This window comes from Geotrypetes seraphini, chromosome 6 (assembly GCF_902459505.1).
Source record: "Geotrypetes seraphini chromosome 6, aGeoSer1.1, whole genome shotgun sequence".
NCBI classification, from domain to species: Eukaryota; Metazoa; Chordata; class Amphibia; order Gymnophiona; family Dermophiidae; genus Geotrypetes; species Geotrypetes seraphini.
Window position 1 is genome coordinate 254407780 of NC_047089.1, and position 24834 is coordinate 254432613.

At 44.9% G+C, this 24834-nt stretch overlaps 1 protein-coding gene across 12 annotated transcripts in view; it reads left to right on the top strand.

Moving 5' to 3' along the window:
- Window positions 1–24834, top strand: part of DMD (dystrophin) — a 2510493-nt gene that overhangs the window by 1268634 nt on the left and 1217025 nt on the right. For all 12 annotated transcript variants that reach the window (XM_033949686.1, XM_033949693.1, XM_033949692.1 and 9 more), the window contains one exon: window positions 19060–19230. In XM_033949686.1, coding sequence (XP_033805577.1) covers window positions 19060–19230 — 171 coding nt within the window. The remainder of the gene's footprint in view (window positions 1–19059; window positions 19231–24834) is intronic.

Here is a 24834-nt window from a genome sequence, read left to right on the forward strand (position 1 = left end):
TTTCATAGTTAATTCTGAATCAAGCACAATTCCTAACAATCATATTGTTTTGGATGATTCTATCATATCGTATCGTTATCGCACACAATATTTTAAATGAGGTCTCACCAGAATCTTATACAGGGGCATCAATACTTCCTTTTTCCTACTGGCCATAACTCTCCCTATGCAACCTACCATCTTTCTAGCTTTCTCCATCACTTTTTCAACCTGTTTGGCCACCTTTAGATCATCACATACAATCCCACCCAAATCCCACTCTTCTGTCTTCCACAAAAGTTCCATACCCTCTAAACCAGTGACTCTCAACCTTGTCCTGGGGACCCCCACCAGTCAGTTTTTCAAGATATCCCTAATGAATATGCATGAGAGAGATTTGCATACTTCTCATTTCCATTATATGCAAATCTCTCTCATGCATATTCATTAGGAATATCTTGAAAAACAAATAGGCCAGAGCATGTTACAAGGCTTCAAAGAAGGTTTAGATAGGTTCCTAGAGGATAAAGGGATTGAGGGGTACAAATAGGGTTGAGCTAGGTTATAGGAATAGTCAGGGACCACTGCACAGGTGATAGGCCTGAGAGGACGCCGCGGGAGCGGACCACTGGGCAGGATGGACCTCTGGTCTGACCCAGCGGAGGCAAATTCTTATGTTCTTATGTTCTAGAAGCCCAAAGAGTACATAACATAAGCAACATTCCATACAGAATCTCAAAGAATAACAAGATTCTGGAACAAGATTCTGGAATTCTTCACCGAAAAGGTGGTCGATCATTGGAACGAGCTGCCTCAGCAGGTGATTGAGGCCAACAGCGTGTCAGATTTTAAGAGAAAATGGGATATTCACGTGGGATCTATAGGGGAGTAAAAGTCAGGGAGTGGGTCATTGGTATGGGCAGACTCGATGGGCTATGACCCTTTTCTGCCGTCAATTTCTATATTTCTATGTTTCTATGTTTCTAACAAGATTCTAGAATCCAAAGGAGTAGAAACATTCCATACCGAATGTCAAAGAATAGCAAGATTCCAGAATCCCAGACAGTAACAAGATTCTAGAATCCCAAGGAGTAGCAACATTCCGTACAGAATCTCAAAGAATAGCAAGATTCTGGAATCCCAGAGAATAACAAGATTCTAGAATCCCAAGGAGTAGCAACATTCCATACAGAATGTCAAAGAATAGCAAGATTCTGGAATCCCAGAGAATAACAAGATTCTAGAATCCCAAGGAGTAGCAACATTCCATACAGAATGTCAAAGAATAGCAAGATTCCGGAATCCCAGACAGTAACAAGATTCTAGAAGCCCAAAGAGTACATAACATAAGCAACATTCCGTACAGAATCTCAAAGAATAGCAAGATTCTGGAATCCCAGAGAATAACAAGATTCTAGAATCCCAAGGAGTAGCAACATTCCATACAGAATGTCAAAGAATAGCAAGATTCCGGAATCCCAGACAGTAACAAGATTCTAGAAGCCCAAAGAGTACATAACATAAGCAACATTCCGTACAGAATCTCAAAGAATAGCAAGATTCTGGAATCCCAGAGAATAACAAGATTCTAGAATCCGAAGGAGTAGCAACATTCCATACAGAATGTCAAAGAATAGCAAGATTCTGGAATCCCAGAGAATAACAAGATTCTAGAATCCCAAGGAGTAGCAACATTTCATACAGAATGTCAAAGAATAGCAAGATTCCGGAATCCCAGACAGTAACAAGATTCTAGAATCCCAAGGAGTAGCAACATTCCGTAAAGAATCTCAAATAATAGCAAGATTCTGGAATCCCAGACAATAACAACATTCTAGAATCCCAAGGAGTAGCAACATTCCATACAGAATGTCAAAGAATAGCAAGATTCTGGAATCCCAGAGAATAACAAGATTCTAGAATCCCAAGGAGTAGCAACATTCCATACAGAATGTCAAAGAATAGCAAGATTCTGGAATCCCAGAGAATAACAACATTCTAGAATCCCAAGGAGTAGCAACATTCCATACAGAATGTCAAAGAATAGCAAGATTCCGGAATCCCAGACAGTAACAAGATTCTAGAATCCCAAGGAGTAGCAACATTCCGTACAGAATCTCAAAAAATAGCAAGATTCTGGAATCCCCAGAGTAGCAACATTCCATGCTACCGATCCAAGGCAAGCAGTGGCTTCCCCCATGTCTTTCTCTATAACAGACGATGGACTTTTGCTCCAGAAAATTGTGCAAACCTTTCATTGGCCAAAATGCCAGCGCCTAAAAGTCACACGGACGGGTGCTACGCGGGATTCTATGCCCAACTCGGGAGGCAGTTTATGGAATGGTGCTAAGCACCGATTTTTATAGAGAATTTACCCTTTACTTTGAAATGTCCAAAACTATGCCTGTAAGTCCAGGCTGTGCCCCTGGGATCTTCTCTGTTCTTTGCATCTAAAAGTATGCATGACAAGCATTCTTTAAAGAGAATATAATCCATGCGATTTTATAACAAGCCATTAACGTTTTATGTACCTAAATGGCTTTAAAATTACCCTCTTAATGTCATAAGGAGCTGTTATAAAGTCAGAACAATCAGCTCCGACTAGAATTGTATTCCGCGGTGCTCATGAAATTTCCTGTTATTTGAGCGATGCAGTGTTTCTGCTGCAGAAAGAACCTTGATGCCCCCGTGTTGTTGTGACCACTGTCATGTATTTGTCTGGCCACTCAAGTGTGCTGCCTTTTTAAATCCATACCTGCACCTGCCGTCTTGAAAGTCTAAAAGAGCGTTAGATCACCTGCCCCTCCCTCACTCAGTACGCTGTCAAAAGCACGCAGGACATTGACGCGCTGACAATCCCACCCCGACATTTGCACGCCCTATTGCCTTCCCTTTAGGGTGAAATTGTAAGTGGATTGGGGGGGAAGTTTGCAGCAATGGTGTGTGTGGGCATCCCCCTGATTGTAATGGGGGGGGTTCCTCCCCCACACACCCTTGTATAAGGCAGGGCATCTAATTTCCATTATGCATAACCCAAAAGAGGGCGTGGCCATGGGAAGGGCATGGGTAAGTCGTGGCATTCTGAAAAGTTGTGCGCATACTTATAGAATACACAGTGACATAGTAAGGGGGGGCAGTCCGGCCCAGGCGCCATTTTGGTGGGGGTGCCGGCACCCACCTCCTCTCTGCCCCGTCTCTTCCCATTCCTCCCTTCCACACAACGCGCCCCCCCTTCCCTTCCCCCATATCTCTAGTTGAAGAGGTTGTTTGTGGCGGTCAACAACGTGCTCTTTATGACCCCGTCAGCTCTCCCACTGACATCACTTCCGGGTGCAATGCATAGGAAGTGACATCAGAGGGAGAGCCGATGGAGGTCGCGAGGACCACATTGTTGACCGCCGTGAGCAACAACTTGACGAGAGGTATGGAGGAAGGGAGGGCACATGCAGTAGGTGGAATTGGGGTGGGCAGGCGGAGGCGAGGATGGGGGAGGAGCGCCTCTCACCCTCGCTAAGCCACTGAGAATACCAAATCACCAGTCCTAACTTGGGCGCCAGCATTTACACAAGGTTTCAGCAGGCTTGAGTCTGGCACCCAGAGTTCAGGATAGGAACTGGCGCATGCTCACTTTATTGAAATTATTTAGTGCTGATTGTTTTGGAGGGGGGGGGCTCCATTTTTTAGTGTTATTTATAGAATTTTCCCCCTAAATGTCTTCCTCCACAATCAATGAAGAACATTTCACACAAGTCTTTGCAGTCCAAGCCCTCTAATTAGAGTCCCACTATCCCAGTTGCCCTCTCCTACTGGGAACCAGAACAACCCAGTACACACACCCTAAATCTGGTCTGTTTATGAGTCTCTCTCTATCGTGATTCTATGAGCAACAGTTGGATGTGGGACTCCGGGAACTGAGATCTCCTGAACGATGGCACTTCATTTCCATCACACAAACAGCCTTTGGGCCTTTATGCATTTATACATTTATTTATTGGGATTTTTAACCACCTTTATGACAAGGTGGGGCACAGCACAAATAGCTTGACCGAAAAGTGATAATTTTGTTAACAGCATAACAGTAGAATGGAGGGGCATTTTAGAAAGAACATCCAGCTTAGAATGTGGATGACTCTATTTTAGGTCCTGCCTAGTTAGAGTTACCATACGTCCAAGAAAACCCGGACATGTGTCTTTTTAGAGCACTGTCCGGGTGTTGGACAGGATTTTTTTTTTTTTGTTAAATTGTGCAAGTCTGTCAGGGTTTGGCAGGGCTGGCTTATAAGGAGTCCAGTGACTCTCCCCCTCTTACCTTCTCAGTTCTACCTCTCTGCAGCAACTTCCTGTTCCTGTGTAGGTGGGACCTGTGGAGAAGCAGCTTCCAGATCAGTGCCGGGTTTTGAAAAGCCGTCCAGACGCCCGACAGTCTGCTAAAAATAGGACATTTTCGGGTAAATCTCGACGTCTGGTAACCCTAGTGTCAATTATGCTACGGTGCCGTTTGCAGAATTGCGATTGATATCAAAGGTAGGCGCCAGAAATGTAGACCAGGGTTTTGTAAGCCGACATTTCCAGCGCTACCTTTAACAAAAATTATGTCTATAGAGATGCCTAATGGGGCGTAAGGTTATTTCTGGGATAAACTATGCCTCCAATAGGAGGAAATTTATTTTCACTCAGAGAATAGTTCAGCTCTGGAACGTGTTGCCAGAGGTTGTGGTAAGAGCAGATAGCATAGCTGGGTTTAAGAAAGGTTTGGACAAGTTCCTGGAGGAAAAGTCTATAGTCTGTTATTGAGAAAAATATGGGTGAAGCCACTGTTTGTCCTGGATCAGTAGAATGGAATGTTGATACTCTTTGAGATTCTAGAATCTTGTTTCTCCCTGGGATTCCGGAATCTTGCTATTCTTTGAGATTCTATATGGAATGTTGCTACTCTTTGAGATTCTAGATTAGAATCTTGTTACTCTCTGGGATTCCGGAATCTTGCTACTCTTTGAGATTCTGTATGGAATGTTGCTACTCTTTGGGTTTTGGCCAGTTACTATGGACCTGGATTGACCACTATGAGAACGGGTTACTGGGCTTGATGGACCATTGGTCTGACCCAGTAAGGCTATTCTTAAGTTCTCATGTTCTTACTTTAAACTTATATACCGTAGACACGATTATGCCATCCTATATTGCAGGTGTCTCTGGGCAACCAATGTTTTTTAAAATTACCAATTACTGTGTAGAATATTAAAATGATTTATAGGGCACCTACCTTCAACCTGAGGCAGGCTCAGAACCTCCTGTAGCACGATGCTCAGGACAATTAATCTGTTTCCCATCCATTCCCTAATAGGAGCAATTTTGGATAACAAGATAGCAACCTTCGAAGTCTCAAAGGTATGTAGAGGGTTAACTTATTCATTAGATATTCTGGTTCATTTTGTCTGGAGGACCTTGAGAATCAATTTTCAATTTGGCCGCTGAACCCCCCCCCCCCCCCGTACCATCCAGGAGATAGGACTGATTTGGGTGTCCAGACCGCTAATTTCAGGCTGGCTGCATTATTTTTGTTTAAATTCAGTCTGACATCAAAGCGATCTAATGGATGCAATAACTTTATATGTTAAAGAAATTAATGAGCACTTCAGCGGCTGCGGAAATCCATTAGTGGCCCACTGTGACCACAGTAAAAAAATGAATGCTCATCTCCGTAAGACCTGCACTTTATGTGTGATATATTGAAATATAATGATTTATCATTGTTTATACAGTAAACAGTTTTTGTTGAGGGAAAGGTTTCAAGGTTCCTTATTGCAATCAAGCTTTCTGCATTTAACCTGCTCACCTCTTAGAATCAGATAGCAATAGGGAGGGATAAAGCCAGAGGCATAAGTACCCTACTGTCTCTTCAACTGGAAGTCAAGAAATGTTTAAATAACATTAAACACTAGTTCTGAGCGCTGTGCTTTGTGTGGCAGATATTAATCCGGTGTGTGTTCACCAGAAGCCTTAAGATGGCAGTGTAATCCATTTTATCGTTGCAAGGGAGTTCGGTATCAATACTGAATGCAAATTTGTCCTCTCAACATAAAATATTATGCAGTATGCAGATTGATAGACTAGGGTAAAATGTAAAGACGTACACAATAAACTTTCTTTTGCTATCATAAGAATTGCCATACTGGGACAGACCAAAGGTCCATCAAACCCCGTGGCCAACCCTAGATCCCAAGGAGAAAAACAGATTTTTATGCTGCTTATCCTAGGAATAAGCAGTGGATTTCCCCAGTCAATCTCAATAATGGCCTATGGACTTCTCTTTTGGGAAATTATCCAACCCTTTTTTTAAACCCTGCTAAGTTAACTGCTTTCACCACATTCTCTGGCAATGAATTCCGGAGTTTAATTACCAGATTCATTCATGAAGATTGAGGAGAAATTTCCACGTCAGTTTCTTTTGCATATGTTTTTCACCCTCTTCCCTTCCCTTCCTGTGAAGCATTTCCTTCCTTCTCTTTATGTACGACATGCACCCTACCTTTTTCCTTCTGTGAATACATTGTTCCTCCTCCTTCCCACAGGTCCACTCCTCCTTCCTTCTTCTCTCTTTGGTTTGGTTTCTCTCCCCGTAGCCGCAGGTTTGCAAATTTGTGGCTGTTGTCAGCAGCAATTAGATCGGGCCTTCCTCTGGCTACCCCAAAGCTTTCCCGGCCATTTCATGCCGATGTGGCAAAAGGAAGTTGCAACAGAGGGAAGGACCCTGGGGCTGGTCAAAGGGAGACCTGATCTAATTGCTCTTGGCAACTGCCACACGTTTGTTAACTCGTCTTATTCCGAGGATAAGCAGCATAAAATCTGTTTCCATTACAGTGGACCTGGGTTGGCCACTGTTGGAAACAGGATACCGGGCTTGACGGACCTTCAGTTTGTCACAGTAGGGATACCAGACGTCTGTGAAAACCCGAATATGTTCTCCTTTTAGAGGACTGGCTGAGTGTTCTTGCTCAGACATTCTCCAGATGTGGCCCAAAGGTCAGAAAACAAAGATAAGGCTGTGTGGGGGCTGGAGCTAGAGGCGGGGCTGGAGGCAGAACAGGGTGTAGCTAGGGGCAGAGCGGGGTGAGGCTATGTGTCCAGGTTTCTCCGGACAAAAATTTGGTGACCCTACAGTATGGCAATTCTTATGCTCTTATGAAAGGGAGACAATGCCTGACTTGCCCGGGAAGTGCACTTATTTGGGTTGAGATTGCTAAGTGGTGGCAAAGCAACTTTTTGGTGTGGCACTTGCCACTCCAAGGTGATGCCAGCGTTGCAAGGAAACCAGACACAGTGGTAAAGCAGAAAAATAATACAGTAGCTGGCATTAATTATAGAGGTGTCGATTTCAAGCAATTCCTCTGTGAGTCTTGTGGAAACTAAATATTAGTTAATGCAGTCACCAACCAAGAAAATGAGTTATTATATGACACTTATAGCTTAAGTGGTTTACATTTGGGTCCTCAAGTATTTTTCCCTATCTGTCCCGGTGGGCTCACAATCTGTCTCATGTACCTGGGGTGATGGGGGATTAAGTGACTTGCCCAGGGTCATAAGGAGCAGTGCGGGATTTGAGCCCACAACGCTAGGGTGATAAACTACTTCACCACGCACTCCCACAAGTTGTCTATCCATGTTACATCTTATGAATGCCAGAAAGCGGGTCTCTTTGGCACAATAGAAGGAGCGCAGTGAGTGTTAGCAGTACATTTGAAAGACTGGGCTCATCCTCCACTTCCTGTATCCTGAGCTTCATTAAGGTTATGATACGTGCAAAAATTCATCCATTTGGAGACACCAAAGCCATATCAAGCCCAGTATCCTGTTCAAGTAGGGCCAACTGAAGTCACCACTTCTTGGCAGGAGCCTAAAACGTAGCTATATTCCAAACTGCCTTCCCCCAGGGATACGCAGCATAGAATTGCCCCTTATTCATAGCAGTGTAGAATTTTCCCCTAAGAACCTGGAAACCTTCGTAAACCAGCAAGATTAATCGCTTTTAACAGATCCTCCAGAAATGAATTACGTACAGAGCCCCACATTCTATAAACGGCAGCTGAAGCTGGTGGCACGTCAAAAGCACGTTGGACGTTGGTGCGCCAACAATCCCGCCCCGACATCTGTACGCAGGACCAATGCACGCCACCGGTTCCACCGCTTTCACACCTTACCGTTATGATGGGGGTGGAGGGAGGAGCTGTGCTTTCAAGGCCCTGGCAATTGCCCACAAGAGAATTCATTCCACCACCCCATGCTACATAAAATCCAAGCTTCCCATCTACAACCCCACTCGCACCCTCCGCTCAAAATTGGAGATACGCCTATGCACCCCCCCCCCCCCCCCCCGGAAGGTCCCTCCTCACAGAAACTGCCCGCAAACGATCCTACAGCCACTTCATTCCACACCTCTGGAACCTACTCCCTCCCCAACTCAGACAACAGAACTCATTATTAACATTCCGCAAATTGGTAAAGACCCTCCTCTTCAACTAAAGATCACCTCTGTCTCTCCCCCCCCTTAAGCACCCCTCTCTCCTCTCTCCTATCTTCTCCCTAAATTTCAGTACAGTCGTCTCTTAGTCTATCCTCTGACAAACTGTACCTAATCTCACATAACTGTACTTAAACTAAACTACTTATATTTGAACTCTACTCTTAAATTGCTGTATTGCCTGTATTTAAATCACATCACAGTCTTGTAAGTCCAATCATTCAAACCTGTTGCACTTCTTATATGTCTAATTACCCTCCATTGTGTATGTTCACTTGTAGACCGTTCTGAGCTACTGGGAGGATGGGATAAAAATCTAAATAAATAAATAAATAAACCCCCCCCACTACGCTTAGAAGTGCTCACCCTCCTGCTGGGAGGTGGGGGGGGGAACCTCCCACTACACTGAAAACTCCCAAACAGTGAGAGAATGGAAGTTTTCAGTGTACTGGGGGGGTCCTCTTCTTAAACCAGGAGCGCGACCAGTTCTAAAGGTGGGTTCCCTCCAACCCCCCACCCCCCCAGAACACGAACGGTAAGGAGTGAAAGCGGCAGAACCGGCGGCGCGCATTGGTCCTGCTTGCTGATGTCAGCGCGGGATTGTCGGTGCGCCAATGTCCTTCGCGCTTTCGTCAGTGTACTGCTGAAGTTAGGTGCATAGAGCAGTGGACCCAGCCAATCTAGGCGCCTGACTCGCCCTCCCTTTTATGAAGCTGCGTTAGGGTTTTTTTTATCGCGGGTCATGGCGGTAAAAGCTCCGACGCTCATAAGAATCCTTTAAGTGTCGGAGCTTTTACCTCCGTGGCCTGCGATAAAAAACCCAAGCATGGCTTCATAAGAGGGGGATGATTAATATTTTAATTAGCTTAATTGGTGCTGTTAAAGCAATAATGAGCTAATTATTAGCAAAAATAAAATGAATTGGGTGGTAAGTTCCCAACTCAGTAGGCACATATGAATTTTAGGTAGGCGCCTAGCCCAGGGTATTTACCAGACAGTGGGGCATAAGTAGGGGCAGATCTTATGTGGATCCTGGGTATGTTTAGCGTTGAGGTGCCTACATATAAATAGGGGGCACAATTCTGTAACGACACCTATGTGAAGATTCACATGCGCTATGAGCCACGCTCCTCGGTATCTATGTTGAGGCGCCATTTATAGAATCGGGGCCTGAGTGAAAAGAGAGGTCGTCCGATTCGTTTGCGTGCGTCCGTTTGAAAGAGTCGGCCATTCCCATTTCCCCATTCCACTCCACGCATGATTTCATACATTCAGCCTTTTTCGCCAGGCTTCGGCTACTTTCGCCGTTCCTCTAGGGGAGGCTATTCTTTCTCTGTTATAGGCACTATTTCTACTTAGACTATGGTAGTTATTGCAAAAGGTTAAGAACATAAGAATTGCCAGCAGTCCTCTCACGCAGCGGCCCTTAGGTCATAGACCAGGGCCCTATTTGAGTTCTGGTTCAGCAGGAACTTGTCTAACCTTGTCTTGAATCCCTGGAGGGTGTTTTCCCCTATAACAGCCTCTGGAAGAGCGTTCCAGTTTTCTACCACTCTCTGGGTGAAGAAGAACTTCCTTACGTTTATTCATAAGAACATAAGAATAGCCCCACTGGGTCAGACCAAAGGTCCATCAAGTCTAGTAGCCCGTTCTCACAGTGGCCAATCCAGGTCCCTAGTACCTGGCCAAAACCCCAGGAGTAGCAACATTCCAGAATCTGAAAGAGTAGCAAGATTCCAGAACCCCAAAGAGTAGCAGCATTCCATGCAGAATCCCAAGGAATAGCAAGATTCCAGAATCCCAAAGAGTAGCAGCATTCCATGCAGAATCCCAAGGAATAGCAAGATTCCAGAATCCCAAAGAGTAGCAGCATTCCATGCAGAATCCCAAGGAATAGCAAGATTCCAGAATCCCAAAGAGTAGCAAGATTCCAGAACCCCAAAGAGTAGCAGCATTCCATGCAGAATCCCAAGGAATAGCAAGATTCCAGAACCCCAAAGAGTAGCAGCACTCCATGCAGAATCCCAAGGAATAGCAAGATTCCAGAATCCCAAAGAGTAGCAAGATTCCAGAACCCCAAAGAGTAGCAGCATTCCATGCAGAATCCCAAGGAATAGCAAGATTCCAGAACCCCAAAGAGTAGCAGCATTCCATGCAGAATCCCAAGGAATAGCAAGATTCCAGAATCCCAAAGAGTAGCAGCATTCCATGCAGAATCCCAAGGAATAGCAAGATTCCAGAACCCCAAAGAGTAGCAGCATTCCATGCAGAATCCCAAGGAATAGCAAGATTCCAGAACCCCAAAGAGTAGCAGCATTCCATGCAGAATCCCAAGGAATAGCAAGATTCCAGAACCCCAAAGAGTAGCAGCATTCCATGCAGAATCCCAAGGAATAGCAAGATTCCAGAATCCCAAAGAGTAGCAGCATTCCATGCAGAATCCCAAGGAATAGCAAGATTCCAGAATCCCAAAGAGTAGCAAGATTCCAGAACCCCAAAGAGTAGCAGCATTCCATGCAGAATCCCAAGGAATAGCAAGATTCCAGAATCCCAAAGAGTAGCAGCATTCCATGCAGAATCCCAAGGAATAGCAAGATTCCAGAATCCCAAAGATTCCAGAACCCCAAAGAGTAGCAGCATTCCATGCAGAATCCCAAGGAATAGCAAGATTCCAGAACCCCAAAGAGTAGCAGCATTCCATGCAGAATCCCAAGGAATAGCAAGATTCCAGAACCCCAAAGAGTAGCAGCATTCCATGCAGAATCCCAAGGAATAGCAAGATTCCAGAACCCCAAAGAGTAGCAGCATTCCATGCAGAATCCCAAGGAATAGCAAGATTCCAGAACCCCAAAGAGTAGCAGCATTCCATGCAGAATCCCAAGGAATAGCAAGATTCCAGAATCCCAAAGAGTAGCAGCATTCCATGCAGAATCCCAAGGAATAGCAAGATTCCAGAATCCCAAAGAGTAGCAAGATTCCAGAACCCCAAAGAGTAGCAGCATTCCATGCAGAATCCCAAGGAATAGCAAGATTCCAGAATCCCAAAGAGTAGCAGCATTCCATGCAGAATCCCAAGGAATAGCAAGATTCCAGAATCCCAAAGATTCCAGAACCCCAAAGAGTAGCAGCATTCCATGCAGAATCCCAAGGAATAGCAAGATTCCAGAACCCCAAAGAGTAGCAGCATTCCATGCAGAATCCCAAGGAATAGCAAGATTCCAGAACCCCAAAGAGTAGCAGCATTCCATGCAGAATCCCAAGGAATAGCAAGATTCCAGAACCCCAAAGAGTAGCAGCATTCCATGCAGAATCCCAAGGAATAGCAAGATTCCAGAATCCCAAAGAGTAGCAGCATTCCATGCAGAATCCCAAGGAATAGCAAGATTCCAGAATCCCAAAGAGTAGCAAGATTCCAGAACCCCAAAGAGTAGCAGCATTCCATGCAGAATCCCAAGGAATAGCAAGATTCCAGAATCCCAAAGAGTAGCAGCATTCCATGCAGAATCCCAAGGAATAGCAAGATTCCAGAATCCCAAAGATTCCAGAACCCCAAAGAGTAGCAGCATTCCATGCAGAATCCCAAGGAATAGCAAGATTCCAGAACCCCAAAGAGTAGCAGCATTCCATGCAGAATCCCAAGGAATAGCAAGATTCCAGAACCCCAAAGAGTAGCAGCATTCCATGCAGAATCCCAAGGAATAGCAAGATTCCAGAACCCCAAAGAGTAGCAGCATTCCATGCAGAATCCCAAGGAATAGCAAGATTCCAGAACCCCAAAGAGTAGCAGCATTCCATGCAGAATCCCAAGGAATAGCAAGATTCCAGAATCCCAAAGAGTAGCAGCATTCCATGCAGAATCCCAAGGAATAGCAAGATTCCAGAATCCCAAAGAGTAGCAAGATTCCAGAACCCCAAAGAGTAGCAGCATTCCATGCAGAATCCCAAGGAATAGCAAGATTCCAGAATCCCAAAGAGTAGCAGCATTCCATGCAGAATCCCAAGGAATAGCAAGATTCCAGAATCCCAAAGATTCCAGAACCCCAAAGAGTAGCAGCATTCCATGCAGAATCCCAAGGAATAGCAAGATTCCAGAACCCCAAAGAGTAGCAGCATTCCATGCAGAATCCCAAGGAATAGCAAGATTCCAGAACCCCAAAGAGTAGCAGCATTCCATGCAGAATCCCAAGAAATAGCAAGATTCCAGAACCCCAAAGAGTAGCAGCATTCCATGCAGAATCCCAAGGAATAGCAAGATTCCAGAACCCCAAAGAGTAGCAGCATTCCATGCAGAATCCCAAGGAATAGCAAGATTCCAGAATCCCAAAGAGTAGCAGCATTCCATGCAGAATCCCAAGGAATAGCAAGATTCCAGAATCCCAAAGATTCCAGAACCCCAAAGAGTAGCAGCATTCCATGCAGAATCCCAAGGAATAGCAAGATTCCAGAACCCCAAAGAGTAGCAGCATTCCATGCAGAATCCCAAGGAATAGCAAGATTCCAGAACCCCAAAGAGTAGCAGCATTCCATGCAGAATCCCAAGGAATAGCAAGATTCCAGAACCCCAAAGAGTAGCAGCATTCCATGCAGAATCCCAAGAAATAGCAAGATTCTGGAATCCCAAGTAGTAGCAACATTCCATGCTACTGATCCAGGGCAAACAGTGGCTTTCCCCATGTCTTTCTCTATAACAGACTATGGACTTTTCCTCCAGGAAGTTGTCCAAACCTTTCTTAAAACCAGCTATACTATCCGCTCTTACCACATCCTCTGGCAACGCGTTCCAGAGCTTATCTATTCTATGAGTGAAAAAAATATTTCCTCCTCTTAGTTTTAAAAGTATTTTCCCTGTAACTTCATCGAATGTCCCCCTAGTCTTTGTAATTTTTGACAGAGTAAAAAATTGTTCCTCTGGTACCCATTCTACTCCACTCCGGATTTTGTAGACTCCAATTATATCTCCCCTCAGCCGTCTCTTTTCCAAGCTGAAGAGCCCTAATCGTTTTAGTCTTTCCTCGTGTAAATAGCGGCCTTTCAGCATATATATTGAATACATGTGAAAAACCCACAGTTATCTACACATGTCAATCCAAGGGGATGTGATTTGGATAAGACTAAAATCTGTGTGTGTATTCCTGTTTAATAAAGGGAGTTCATGTTGATTTTGATATGTGAAAGTTGATTGTGTGTATTTTTATTGTAATCCCCTTAGAGATTCACACCTTCTCCTTCACAAGGTGCTCACCTCAGCCAACCCTTTACAGAACAAATTAAAGGATCTCCCCCTCCCCTAAATTAAAACTAATTGACGACTGTGGTCTTTGTCTTATTAGGTTCACAAAACGGATGACTTGGCATTTCACCACTTAAGTGCTGACTCGATAAAGCCGGCGTCCCTCTGCCGATCGGCGTAATATGTCCAGCTTTGAAAAACGCTCGCGAATGGAGGGTTCATCAGAGTCACTGGCTAATGGACTCATTTTCCCCTTATTTCCCCTTTCCCTGCACCACGGGGAAAGAGGTAAATTAAAATTGCTCTCCTGCTACCCCGGCTGAATCGTTTAACGGAAGACATCAGCTTGTTCAGTGAGAGCAGTTGTTTACCTAAGCAAACACAGATCCCTTACTGGTGATTTGCTCCCCTACTGGGTACTGTGGCCATCTAAAAAAAAAAAGTGCATTGCTTACACTAAGGCCGCCGATCACCTTAGAGGGAACTGATGCATTAGCTTTGGAAATCAGGTCATTCCCTTGTATTAAAAACATATATACCTTTGTTGTTTTTTTTTTACTTTACTGCTGTGTTTGCTTCTTCCATTGAGATCTCTACATATTTGTCAATTTTCTATGCCCTTTTTACTCATAGTGACAGCATATTAAACATGAGCTCGAATAACTGTTATGCCAGCATAAATTAATTGAATATATGGAAAAAATGGAGTGTGGAAGTGGGCCCCAAATCCTTGTTAGTCTGTTTCGCTTCCATTTTGTACTCTTCTACGTGGCACTTTTTGGTCGTGTCTTACGAAGTCCTTCAACACTAATCCTAACCTTCTTACATTTCAGTCTCTCTCTTTCATCATCCACTAGGTTGTTATGAGGTGGCAGTCATCAGGGGAATTCTAAGAAATGCCAAGGTCATGCATTTGGATTACAAACACAGTTTAAGGCAGTGTTTCTTGACACGTGGTTATTGCCTGCCCGCCCACTGTAGCCACCGCCGGGATCCCTTCTTCCTGCCCTCCACCTGCCTGCTGAAGCCAACCTAGAGGGCTTCCCTCCAGAGTCTGAGCTAATATCAGAGGAAAGCCTTCCGGAACAGCGGTTGTGTGTGTGTGTGTGGGCGGGGGGGGGGGGGGGTTCCCTTCCCAGTTACCTCCTGTCTTCAATGGTACTTGTTGCTGGGACATGCAGGCAGCAGTTCACACACTGCTTGTAGCTTACCCAGAAACCTTCTCTTCAATATCAGAGTTGACCTCGAAGGGAAGGCTTGTGGGTCAGCTACATGCAGCATGGGGACATAGGAGAAGCATGATTTTGGGACAAAGAGAGGGATGGTGGCATGAACCCGGGACACAGAAGGAAGGGAGGCAGCAAGAACATGGAATACAGAAGGGAGGGAGGAAGGGGGTACTAACTTGGGACATAGGAGAGAGGGACAGAATAGAAAGGGAGAATTTTTGGGCATGAGTGTGTGAGTGAGAGGGAAAGAGATGGTGCACATGGGGAAAGGAAGAAAGAGGAAAATTGGGCAAAGAGAGAAGTGAGTTAGAGGTGCATGGGGAATAGAAAAATGAGGGGGACAAATGTTGGATATGGTGGTGGAGTGGGAACAGAGGGACAGATTGAAGGGGATGCAAGGGAGAGGAATGTTGGACATAGTAATGGGAGAGATGTGACATGGTGCTGGAGAGGGGTGATAGAAGGAGAAATGGGCATGGGGCTGGTGGTCAGTGGTGAAAAATGCACATGCTCAGGGGGATGAGAGAGGGAGAAATGTTGGATGTGGCAGTAGAGGGGGTGGGAGAGATGCCTGGATCTCTCAAGACAGATGGACAGAGAGAGAGAGAGAGGGAGACATGTTGCCAATGGGGATGGAGGAGAGAGGAAGAAAAGTTGGACTCGTGGAGGGACAGAGAGAAATGTTGGTTGGGGAAGGGAATGAGGTCCAGAGAAGAGGAAGCATGCAGGAGGCAGAAAGAAATATTGGATGCATAGTCAGAAGGAAGTGCAACCAGACTCATGAAATCACCAGACAACAAAGGTAGGAAAAATGATTTTATTTTCAATTTAGTGATCAAAATGTGTCAGTTTTGTGAATTTATATCTGCTGTCTATATTTTGCACTATATTTGTGTATTTTTCTATAGTTGTTACTGATTGCATATTGTAAAGTCATCTGCCTTGATCTTTTTGAAAAGAAACCCAAATATAATATTTTCTCTGCATACAGTGTGCTTTGTGGTTTTTATTAATTTTAAGAACATAAGAACATAGCCTTACTGGGTCAAATCAATGGTCCATTAAGCCCAGTAGCCTGTTCTCACAATGGGCAATCCAGGTCACTAGTACCTGGCCAAAATCCAAGGAGTAGCAACATTCCATGCTACTGATCCAGGGCAAGCAGATGCTTCCCCCATGTCTTAATAACAGACTATGGACCTTTCCTCCAGGAACTTGTCCAAACCCTTCTTAAAACCAGCTACGCTATCTGCTCTTACCACATCCTCTGGCAACGCTTTCCAGAGCTTAACTATTCTCTGAGTGAAAAAATATTTCCTCCTCTTGGTTTTAGAAGTATTTCCCTGTAACTTCATCGAGTGTCCCCTAGTCTTTGTAATTTTTGACGGAGTGAAAAATCGATCCACTTGTACCCGTTCTACTCCACTCAGGATTTTGTAGACTTCGATCCTATCTCCCCTCAGCCATCTCTTTTCCAAGCTGAGGGTTTTGTGGTTACCATTATGTATTAATAAGATTATATTGTGTGTATATGAAAAATGAATGGAAGAAACTGCATTACAGTTAGTACTATTATTATGGGGGTGGGATCAGGGGCGGAGCTTGGGCGGGCTAGGGGTGGAGCCTAAATTAGGCGGGGGTACTTGGTTAATATTTGTTAGACTTAGGGGGTACTTGGCTTGAAGAAGTTGAGAAACACTGCCTTAGCGAAGTCAAAACTTGCTATATTTTTTTCCTAACCAGAACAATTATTTGCATAATAATAGGGTTATTTTAGTCTGGTGAAACCGCGGACACGTGACTCCACTCTGTTCCGCCCCAGCCCCACCCAGTTATGCCTCCATCCCCGCCCCATGCCACCCCAGCTCCACCCCCATAAAGCTTCCTCTCTTCCCCGACGAGCTCAGGCTGCGTCTGGAGGGCCTGGTGTATGCATGGATGTGTGCACATGTGTGTGACGTGGATGTGCACGCACGCTCAGGGGCCCTGCAGATGTGGCTGGAGCTTGTCGGGGATTTCCAAAATCCGGACAATTGTCGGTTATGGAAAGTTCGTCCAGGAGCCTAAAAAGAGGATATGTCTGATAACTTTATACAACAATGTACAGTACTTTCAAGTCTATTGATTGGATCAACTTTGCAGGTGGTTAAAGAAAGATGATAAGAAGCAGAGGAGACCAGGAAACCCCCAGTGGAAACCCACTGTTCAATATCATTTTTTGCACCTTAAAACTGTGTCTATTTATGTCCCTAGAACGAGAGTGAACATAGCAGGGTAAATGTACGTATATAGATGTAAGTCCTTATGCCAGCCAGGGAGTTGGCATGAATGCTCATAGGGTCAAAGTTTGGCCCCACCCCCATTCCATCCCCGCGGATTCAAACTCCACCACACTAGTTGCATAAAATGTTGATCAATGACAATCACTTGCTCTTTGTACGAACAAGATTTTGGACCTTTGTGGACATTGTCCCCAGTGGCGTAGCGAGGGTGAGAAGCACCCCTCCCCCACCCTCTTCTCTGCCCCCCATCCCCCCTGCCATGCATGTGCACACCCCTTCCCTACCCTGCACCTCTTTTAACTTCCCCGGCACAAGCAGCATTATCAACTTGCTACTCGCGTCGGCTCTGCACCCGGCACCCGGAAGCTGACACCAGCGTGGGTAGTGATTTGGTAGCGCTGCTCGCACCGGGGAAGTTAAAAGAGGTACGGGGTAGGGAAACGGTGCACACGTACGGCGTGGGAGGAGTGGGAAGTAGCGGGAAGAACAGAGAGGAGGAGGGCGGACCACCCCTTTGCTACGCTACTGATTGTCCCCGTGTCATCATTTTGCTGACGCCTAAGTTCTAGTGATACATATAATAATAATAATTTTATTCTTATATACCGCCCTACCCTTCGAGTTCTAGGCGGTTCACAATAATTACATTAGGATCCGCATTGACATGCCGATTTACAACAGTTTATTAGATTAACAACAAATTTAGCCGAACTTGGCTGATGAAGAAGGGAGTGGGTAGAAGAGAGGGAAGAAAGCGTTTAGGAGGGGGGGAGAGGGCTGCGAGTGGGGCCCGGTAATACCGGAGAGGGGCGGTTACGGGTCTTGTTTGTTGAATAGGTAAGTTTTGAGAGTTTATCTGAAGCCGAGGTAAGTGGGGGCCTCGAGTATCATTTGGGCGAGCCATGGGTTCATCTTGGCTGCTAGGAAGGCAAAGGTTTTGTCTAGGAAACTATTGAGATGACAAAGCTTTAGCGAGGGGTAGGCGAACAGTTGAATTCTGCGGGATTTTTTGTTGGTGCAGTAAAGGCTAAAGAGGGGGGTTGATGTAACTTGGCGAGAGGCCATTTACTGATTTGTAGCAGAAGCATGCGAATTTGAAAAGTACTCTGGATTCGAAAGGCAGCCAGTGAAGTTGGTGATAGAAAGGGGTGATATGATCCCATTTCTTTAGGCCAAAGATGAGACGAACGACGGTGTTTTGGATCAGTTTTAGTCTCCTGGTAGTTTTCTTTGTGGAGTTTAGGTAGATAATATTACAGTAGTCTAGTATGCTGAGAATGGCAGATTGCACTAGTAGGCTGAAGGCGGTGTTGTTGAAGTATTTTTTTATATGTACCTGTAAGTCAGGGATCTCAAAGTCCCTCCTTGAGGGCCACAATCCAGTCGGGTTTTCAGGATTTCCCCAATGAATATGCATTGAAAGCAATGCATGCACATAGATCTCATGCACATTCATTGGGGAAATCCTGAAAACCCGACTGGATTGCGGCCCTCAAGGAGGGACGACCCCTGCTGTAAATTATGTTCATAATTATGCATCCACCCAGGCGGCAATCATATGCAGACTCATTTGCATACGATGCCCTATGTAGAGTGGTTAAGTGACTTATATTCAAGTATTCTAAGCATTTAAGCAGCTAACTGATACATAAATGTTAACAGCTACATGCTTTATCAATATTTTTAACGCACAACCATTCTTTCATTTCAAACCAACATTTCTCAGGTAAGAAGAAGGAAGGGGTGTCGTTATACCAACCAAGGCCGTTTATTCTCATCAACGAGGGCTCTATAGTCTAAACATGTTGCTTTACTTTACAGGTAACAGAAAAGAAGCAGGAACTGGAAAAGTGTTTGAAGCTGTCTCGGAAGCTAAGGAAGGAGATGAGCGCGTTGACGGAGTGGCTAGCTGTAACGGACGCGGAGGTGACCAGGAGGTCGGCAGAAGAGGGAATGCCTAAATGTCTGGACGCGGAAGTTGCCTGGAGCAAGGTACGGTCATGCAGGCTGTATGCCCAGAGCACACGGCATGTGCCTAACCGTGAGTTTCCTTTTGGGGCAAGAGAGGTTGATAAGTTCTTGACATCTGAGGATTTTTAAAATTATTTTTGCAGTGTTTATTATAATTCTTCTTTATATGGCTGTGCAATGAAATGATAAGTTTTTGTTAAATATGATAACCATACAGGCAAAAGAAGAACACCTCGCCTTGGGATACAACAGAAGGCAAGGGAGACGTCCTTTCAACCAATGATAAAGTCTTTATTTGAAAATATGGTCCCAACAAGGATCCTAGTTTCGGTCTGTGTCATTTTTATCTATATATTCTATAGTTCATATCTTACATTTTAAATGTATTACTCTTCTGTTTTACATCTTTTAGATATGTTATTTTTGTGTTTTAAATGTTTCTCTGTAGTGACCCCTGAGAAAGACGTTTTGCATACGCCGAAACTAGGATCCTTGTTGGGACCATGTTTTCAAATAAAGACTTTATGATTGGTTGGAATGTGATAGCCATGCAATAGTGCAGTTCAACCAAGCTTTATGAGAAAACCATCTAGATTGGCCAAATGGTCTTTTCACCACCTATTGGCTGGATTATAAATTGGGTTGATATAATCTATTTCCTTACCTTATCATTAGAAAAAACCTCCCTCTCCAGTCCAGAGATGCTGCTCTGTGGCAGATATAAACCACACTTGAAAACATCCTTAGATGTTGATCTAAAATTGGAAAGGAAATCTAGAAATAAATAGGGTTGAGCAGCCAGAAACCGTCATTTAGGGGAATTCTTGTTTTGTTTTGTCAGTTTCTCATAAAGGCACGCATTACGTGGGAACAAGGGTGCATGAAACTCCCTTGTATTAAATGATGTTGTAAAAAGAAATTGTTAATACTTATCACAACCACTGAAGTTGTAATTTTGTAGTGTAGGAAAAATATGCTCAGAGACATGGAAGCCAATAAAAAAGGGGAAAAGACCCCTAATATAGCCTCACCACCCAATCATTGCAAATACTTCCACAAATGATCAATTTTCTTGATATTATAAACAGTCATCGTCTTCAGTGTTCAAAACATTCAAAACGTTCGCTTATCTGCTTAAAGGTTCCGACGTAAGCCACGTTTCAGTCCTGCTTCAGGGGAACCCCAAGGAAAAATGCTTAGAAACTTTTTGGTAATCATAAATGATCTAGAAACAGGGACGAAGTGCGAAATAATAAAATTTGCAGACGACACCAAACTATTTAATGGGGCTAGGACTAAAGAGGAATGCGAAGATTTACAAAGGGACCTGAACAAACTAGGGGAGTGGGCGACGAGATGGCAGATGAAGTTCAATGTAGAGAAATGTAAGGTCTTGGGAGGGCTGTTATTGAGTGAGAGTACCCAAGAAAGGGACTTGAGGGTATTAGTGGACAAGACAATGAAGCCGTCGGCACAGTGCTCAGCGGACGCTAAGAAAGCAAATAGAATGCTAGGTATAATCAAGAATGGTATTACAACCAGAACGAAAGAAGTTTTCCTGCCGTTGTATCGGGCGATGGTGCGCCCGCATCTGGTGTACTACGTTCAATATTGGTCGCCGTACCTAAAGAAGGATATGGCGATACTCGAGAAGGTTCAGAAGAGAGCAACACATTTGATAAAAAGTATGGAAAACCTTTCATTCACCGAAAGTTTGGAGAAACTGGGGCTCTTTTCCCTGGAGAAGCGGAGACTTAGAGGGGACATGATAGAGACTTACAAGATCATGAAGGGCATAGAGAAAGTGGAGAGGGACAGATTCTTCAAACTTTTGAAAACTACAAGAACGAGAGGGCATTCGGAAAAATTAAATGGGGACAGATTCAGAACCAATGCTAGGAAGTTCTTCTTCACCCAACGGGTGATGGACACCTGGAACGCGCTTCCAGAGGGAGTGATAGGACAGGGTACAGTATTGGGATTCAAGAAGGGCTTGGACAACTTTCTGAAGGAAAAGGAGATAGAAGGGTATAGATAGAGGGTTACGTACAGGTCTGGACCTGATGGGCCACTGCGTGAGCAGACTGCTGGGCATGATGGACCTCTGGTCTGACCCAGCAGAGGCACTGCTTATGTTCTTAGATTAGGTCTCTAGTAAATCTTAAAGGTGCTCGAAAATTGGAACGCCCCTCCCCCCCTTTTGTTTTTTGACTGAATATACAATGATTCATGCATTTATAGTGGTTTCACAATCGGCAAACAAGAAAAAAAATGAAATGTAATTTTTCTGTTGTTTTTGTTTGGTAACGACATGAAAGAACTAAAGTCTAGATATCAAAACTCACCTATCCGATCCAATCCGTGGGCGATCCGTGGCTGAGTCTTCCTGGGCGACTGATTCACAAAACATCTTCATGCAAATTGCAGCGATCGGAGGCACACCCCACAGCGACCCCTGAGCGATCCTGATGCATGCACAGACCATCTTCTTTGCCTGTAGATGGTCTGCGCATGCGCTGGCTCTCTGCCAAGCGAGATCAAAATAAGTGTGTGTGTGTGGGGGGGGGGGCTTTAATGGAACAGAACACGCTTCTGAAAAAACATAAGAACATAAGCAATGCCTCCGCTGGGTCAGACCTGAGGTCCATCGCGCCCAGCAGTCCGCTCACGCGGCGGCCCAACAGGTCCAGGACCTGTGCAGTAATCCTCTATCTCTACCCCTCTATCCCCTTTTCCAGCAGGAAATTGTCCAATCCTTTCTTGAACCCCAGTACCGTACTCTGCCCTATTACGCCCTCTGGAAGCGCATTCCAGGTGTGCACCACACATTGGGTAAAGAAGAACTTCCTAGCATTGGTTTTGAATCTGTCCCCTTTCAACTTTTCCGAATGCCCTCTTGTTCTTTTATTATTCGAAAGTTTGAAGAATCTGTCTCTCTCTACTCTCTCTATGCCCTTCAGAGAGAGAAACCGGGACTCCTGTGAAGACAAAAAGCAAAATTCCTGATATTTGTACGTAGCTATATGGAACAGAATACGCTTTTAACCCGTGGGTTAAAACCATGGGCTCGAAGGGCAGCAGAGAGCAGAGATTTTGCACAAGGGAGATGTTTTATTTCAGTCGGAAAGGACATGAGCAACTGGTCCTCAGCAGTTGCTTCTTTTTTGATCGGCCAGCCTTAAATTTGTTTCGTGAATCGCTGCCTTCCTACTTTTGCATGCCATTTCCCCTCATTTGCATGTGCGGATCGGGAGGGAGGTTAGTGAATTGGGTCGGGGTTGGAACACGATCGGTAAGCTTAGTGAATCTTGGCCATACAGTGTAATATGTTGTTGTTGGAAATGACAGCCCATCTCTAGAAATCAAAGTAATAAATATCAAAATATCGACCTAAATCTTGTGAGGTTGACTGAAGGTGAGAATCCTTAGTTTCTTTACCTAGATGAGAAAACTCCTTCTTGTCTTACTGCCACCTTGAATATTTAGACACCTGTCTGTCTGTTCTTCATAGTCTGGTAGCCAATTTCCATTAGAGGTTCCAAGCTTTAGATATATTGGACTTGATGTTCTTGAAATAGGAATTCTATGTTCAAGGTTATTGCCTCCCTCCCCCCTTACTGCTGAGGACCAACTTTAACATTTAAACCCACGTGAAGGCGCAGTCTTTCTTTGGTTGTCAAATTGTGATGGAAACATGAGTATAAGAGTTCCCATACTGGGATAGAGCAAAGGTCCATCAAGCCCGGGATCCTATTTCCAACATTGACCAACCTAGGCCATCTCAATGATTGCTCATGGAATTTTGTTTTAGGAAATTATCCAAACGTTGTTGTTTTTTTTAACCCTGCTCAGCTAACTGCTTTCACCACATTCTCTGGTAATGAATTCTGGCGTTTAATTACACATTGAGGCCCGGATTCTGTATCCAGCATCGTCATCGGCAGCCACCTTAAAAGCGGCCACTGAAGGTTTGTCAAACGTGCAACGATGCCGGGTACAGAATTGCGTCTCCGGCAAAGGTAGGCCAGGATTTTCCTAGCTTACTCACACCTCTATCGGCATTTTAGGTCGCCTAATGCCACTTCCGGTGTTAGGCAACCTAAAGCACCCTCAGAGGCGTGATTCCAGCACTGATATCTTAGGCACTGGTCGGCTCCTTGAAACTCAGTTAAAAATGTCATTTCAACTGCATTTATTTACTGAGCTTGGTGCCTATTAGCGCCGTTTAGAGAATCCGGGCCTAAGTGAAGAAATATTTTCTCAGATTGGTTTTAAATCTACGACTTCGCTTTTATCGCATGTCCTCTAGTCCTAGTATTTTTGGAAAGAGTAAACAAGCGATTCACATCTACCCTTTCCACTCCACTCAGTATTTTATAGACCTCTATCATATCCCCCCTGAACTGCTTTAGCCTTTCCTCGTAGGGAAAGTCGTCCCATCCCTTTTATCATTTCCGCCGCTCTTCTCTGTACCTTTTCTAATTCCGCGATATCTTTTTTGAGATACGGCGACCAGAACTGCACACAGTGTTTGAGGTGTAGCAAGATAACGTTTTCATCTTTGTTTTCCATTCCTTTCCTGATCATTCCTAATATTCTATTTGCTTTCTTAGCCGCTGCCGCACATTGAGCGGGCGGTTTCAACGTACCCTCAGCAATGACACCCGGATCCTTTTCCTGGGCAGTGACTCCTAGCACAGAACCCAGCATCACCTAGCTATAGTTCGGGTTCCTCTTTCCGACTTGCATCACACTTGCTCACATTAAAAGTCGTCTGCCGATCCCTGGAAGTAGTTTGAAGATGTAACACTACTAATTTGAAGCTTTTTACTTTTCTTTTATTAAGTAATCATTCTCTCTGATGATGTGGGCTATTTAAGAGTATTATTGTTTCGTTAAGTTGTAATGTGGCAAAGTCTCTTTCCATATATATATAATGTTTATGTATCTATAACAGTGGCTCCCAAACCCTGTCCTGGGGGACCCCCAGCCAGTCGGGTTTTCAAGATATCCCTAATGAATATGCATGAGAGAGATTTGCATATAATGGAAGCGACAGGTATGTAAATCTCTCTCATGCATATTCATTAGGGATATCTTGAAAACCCGACTGGCTGGGGGTCCCCCAGGATAGGGTTTGGGAACCACTGATCTATAATAATAAAACGCTAAGCACACATGCGCACTCCTACCTGCGTGATCCATGATCCGTGATCTGTAGGTCCCTGGCTGGCAGGAGTTCGCATGCGCGCTTCGACTCCCCACTCACTCACTGGTAGGCAGTTCGTCGTTGTCACCCTCCCCCCCCCCCCGTGCAACCGAACCCCCATTGACCCTCCCGTCCGACCCGTCCACCGCGAGAAGACCACAAACCTCCCGACTCCAGCAGCGTCCGCAGTACTCTAAACACACTGCTTCGCGGCCTTCTACTGCCCTGATTTCCTCTGCCGCGTCCCTGATGACATCGAGACAGAGACGCGGCAGAGGAAATCACGGGCAGTAGAAGGCCGCGAAGCAGCGTGTTTAGAGTGCTGCGGACACTGCTGGAGCCGCGAGGTTTGTAGGTTGTCTCGCGGTGGGAGGGTCGGATGGGAGGGTCAGTGGGGGTCTGCTGCATGGCGACGG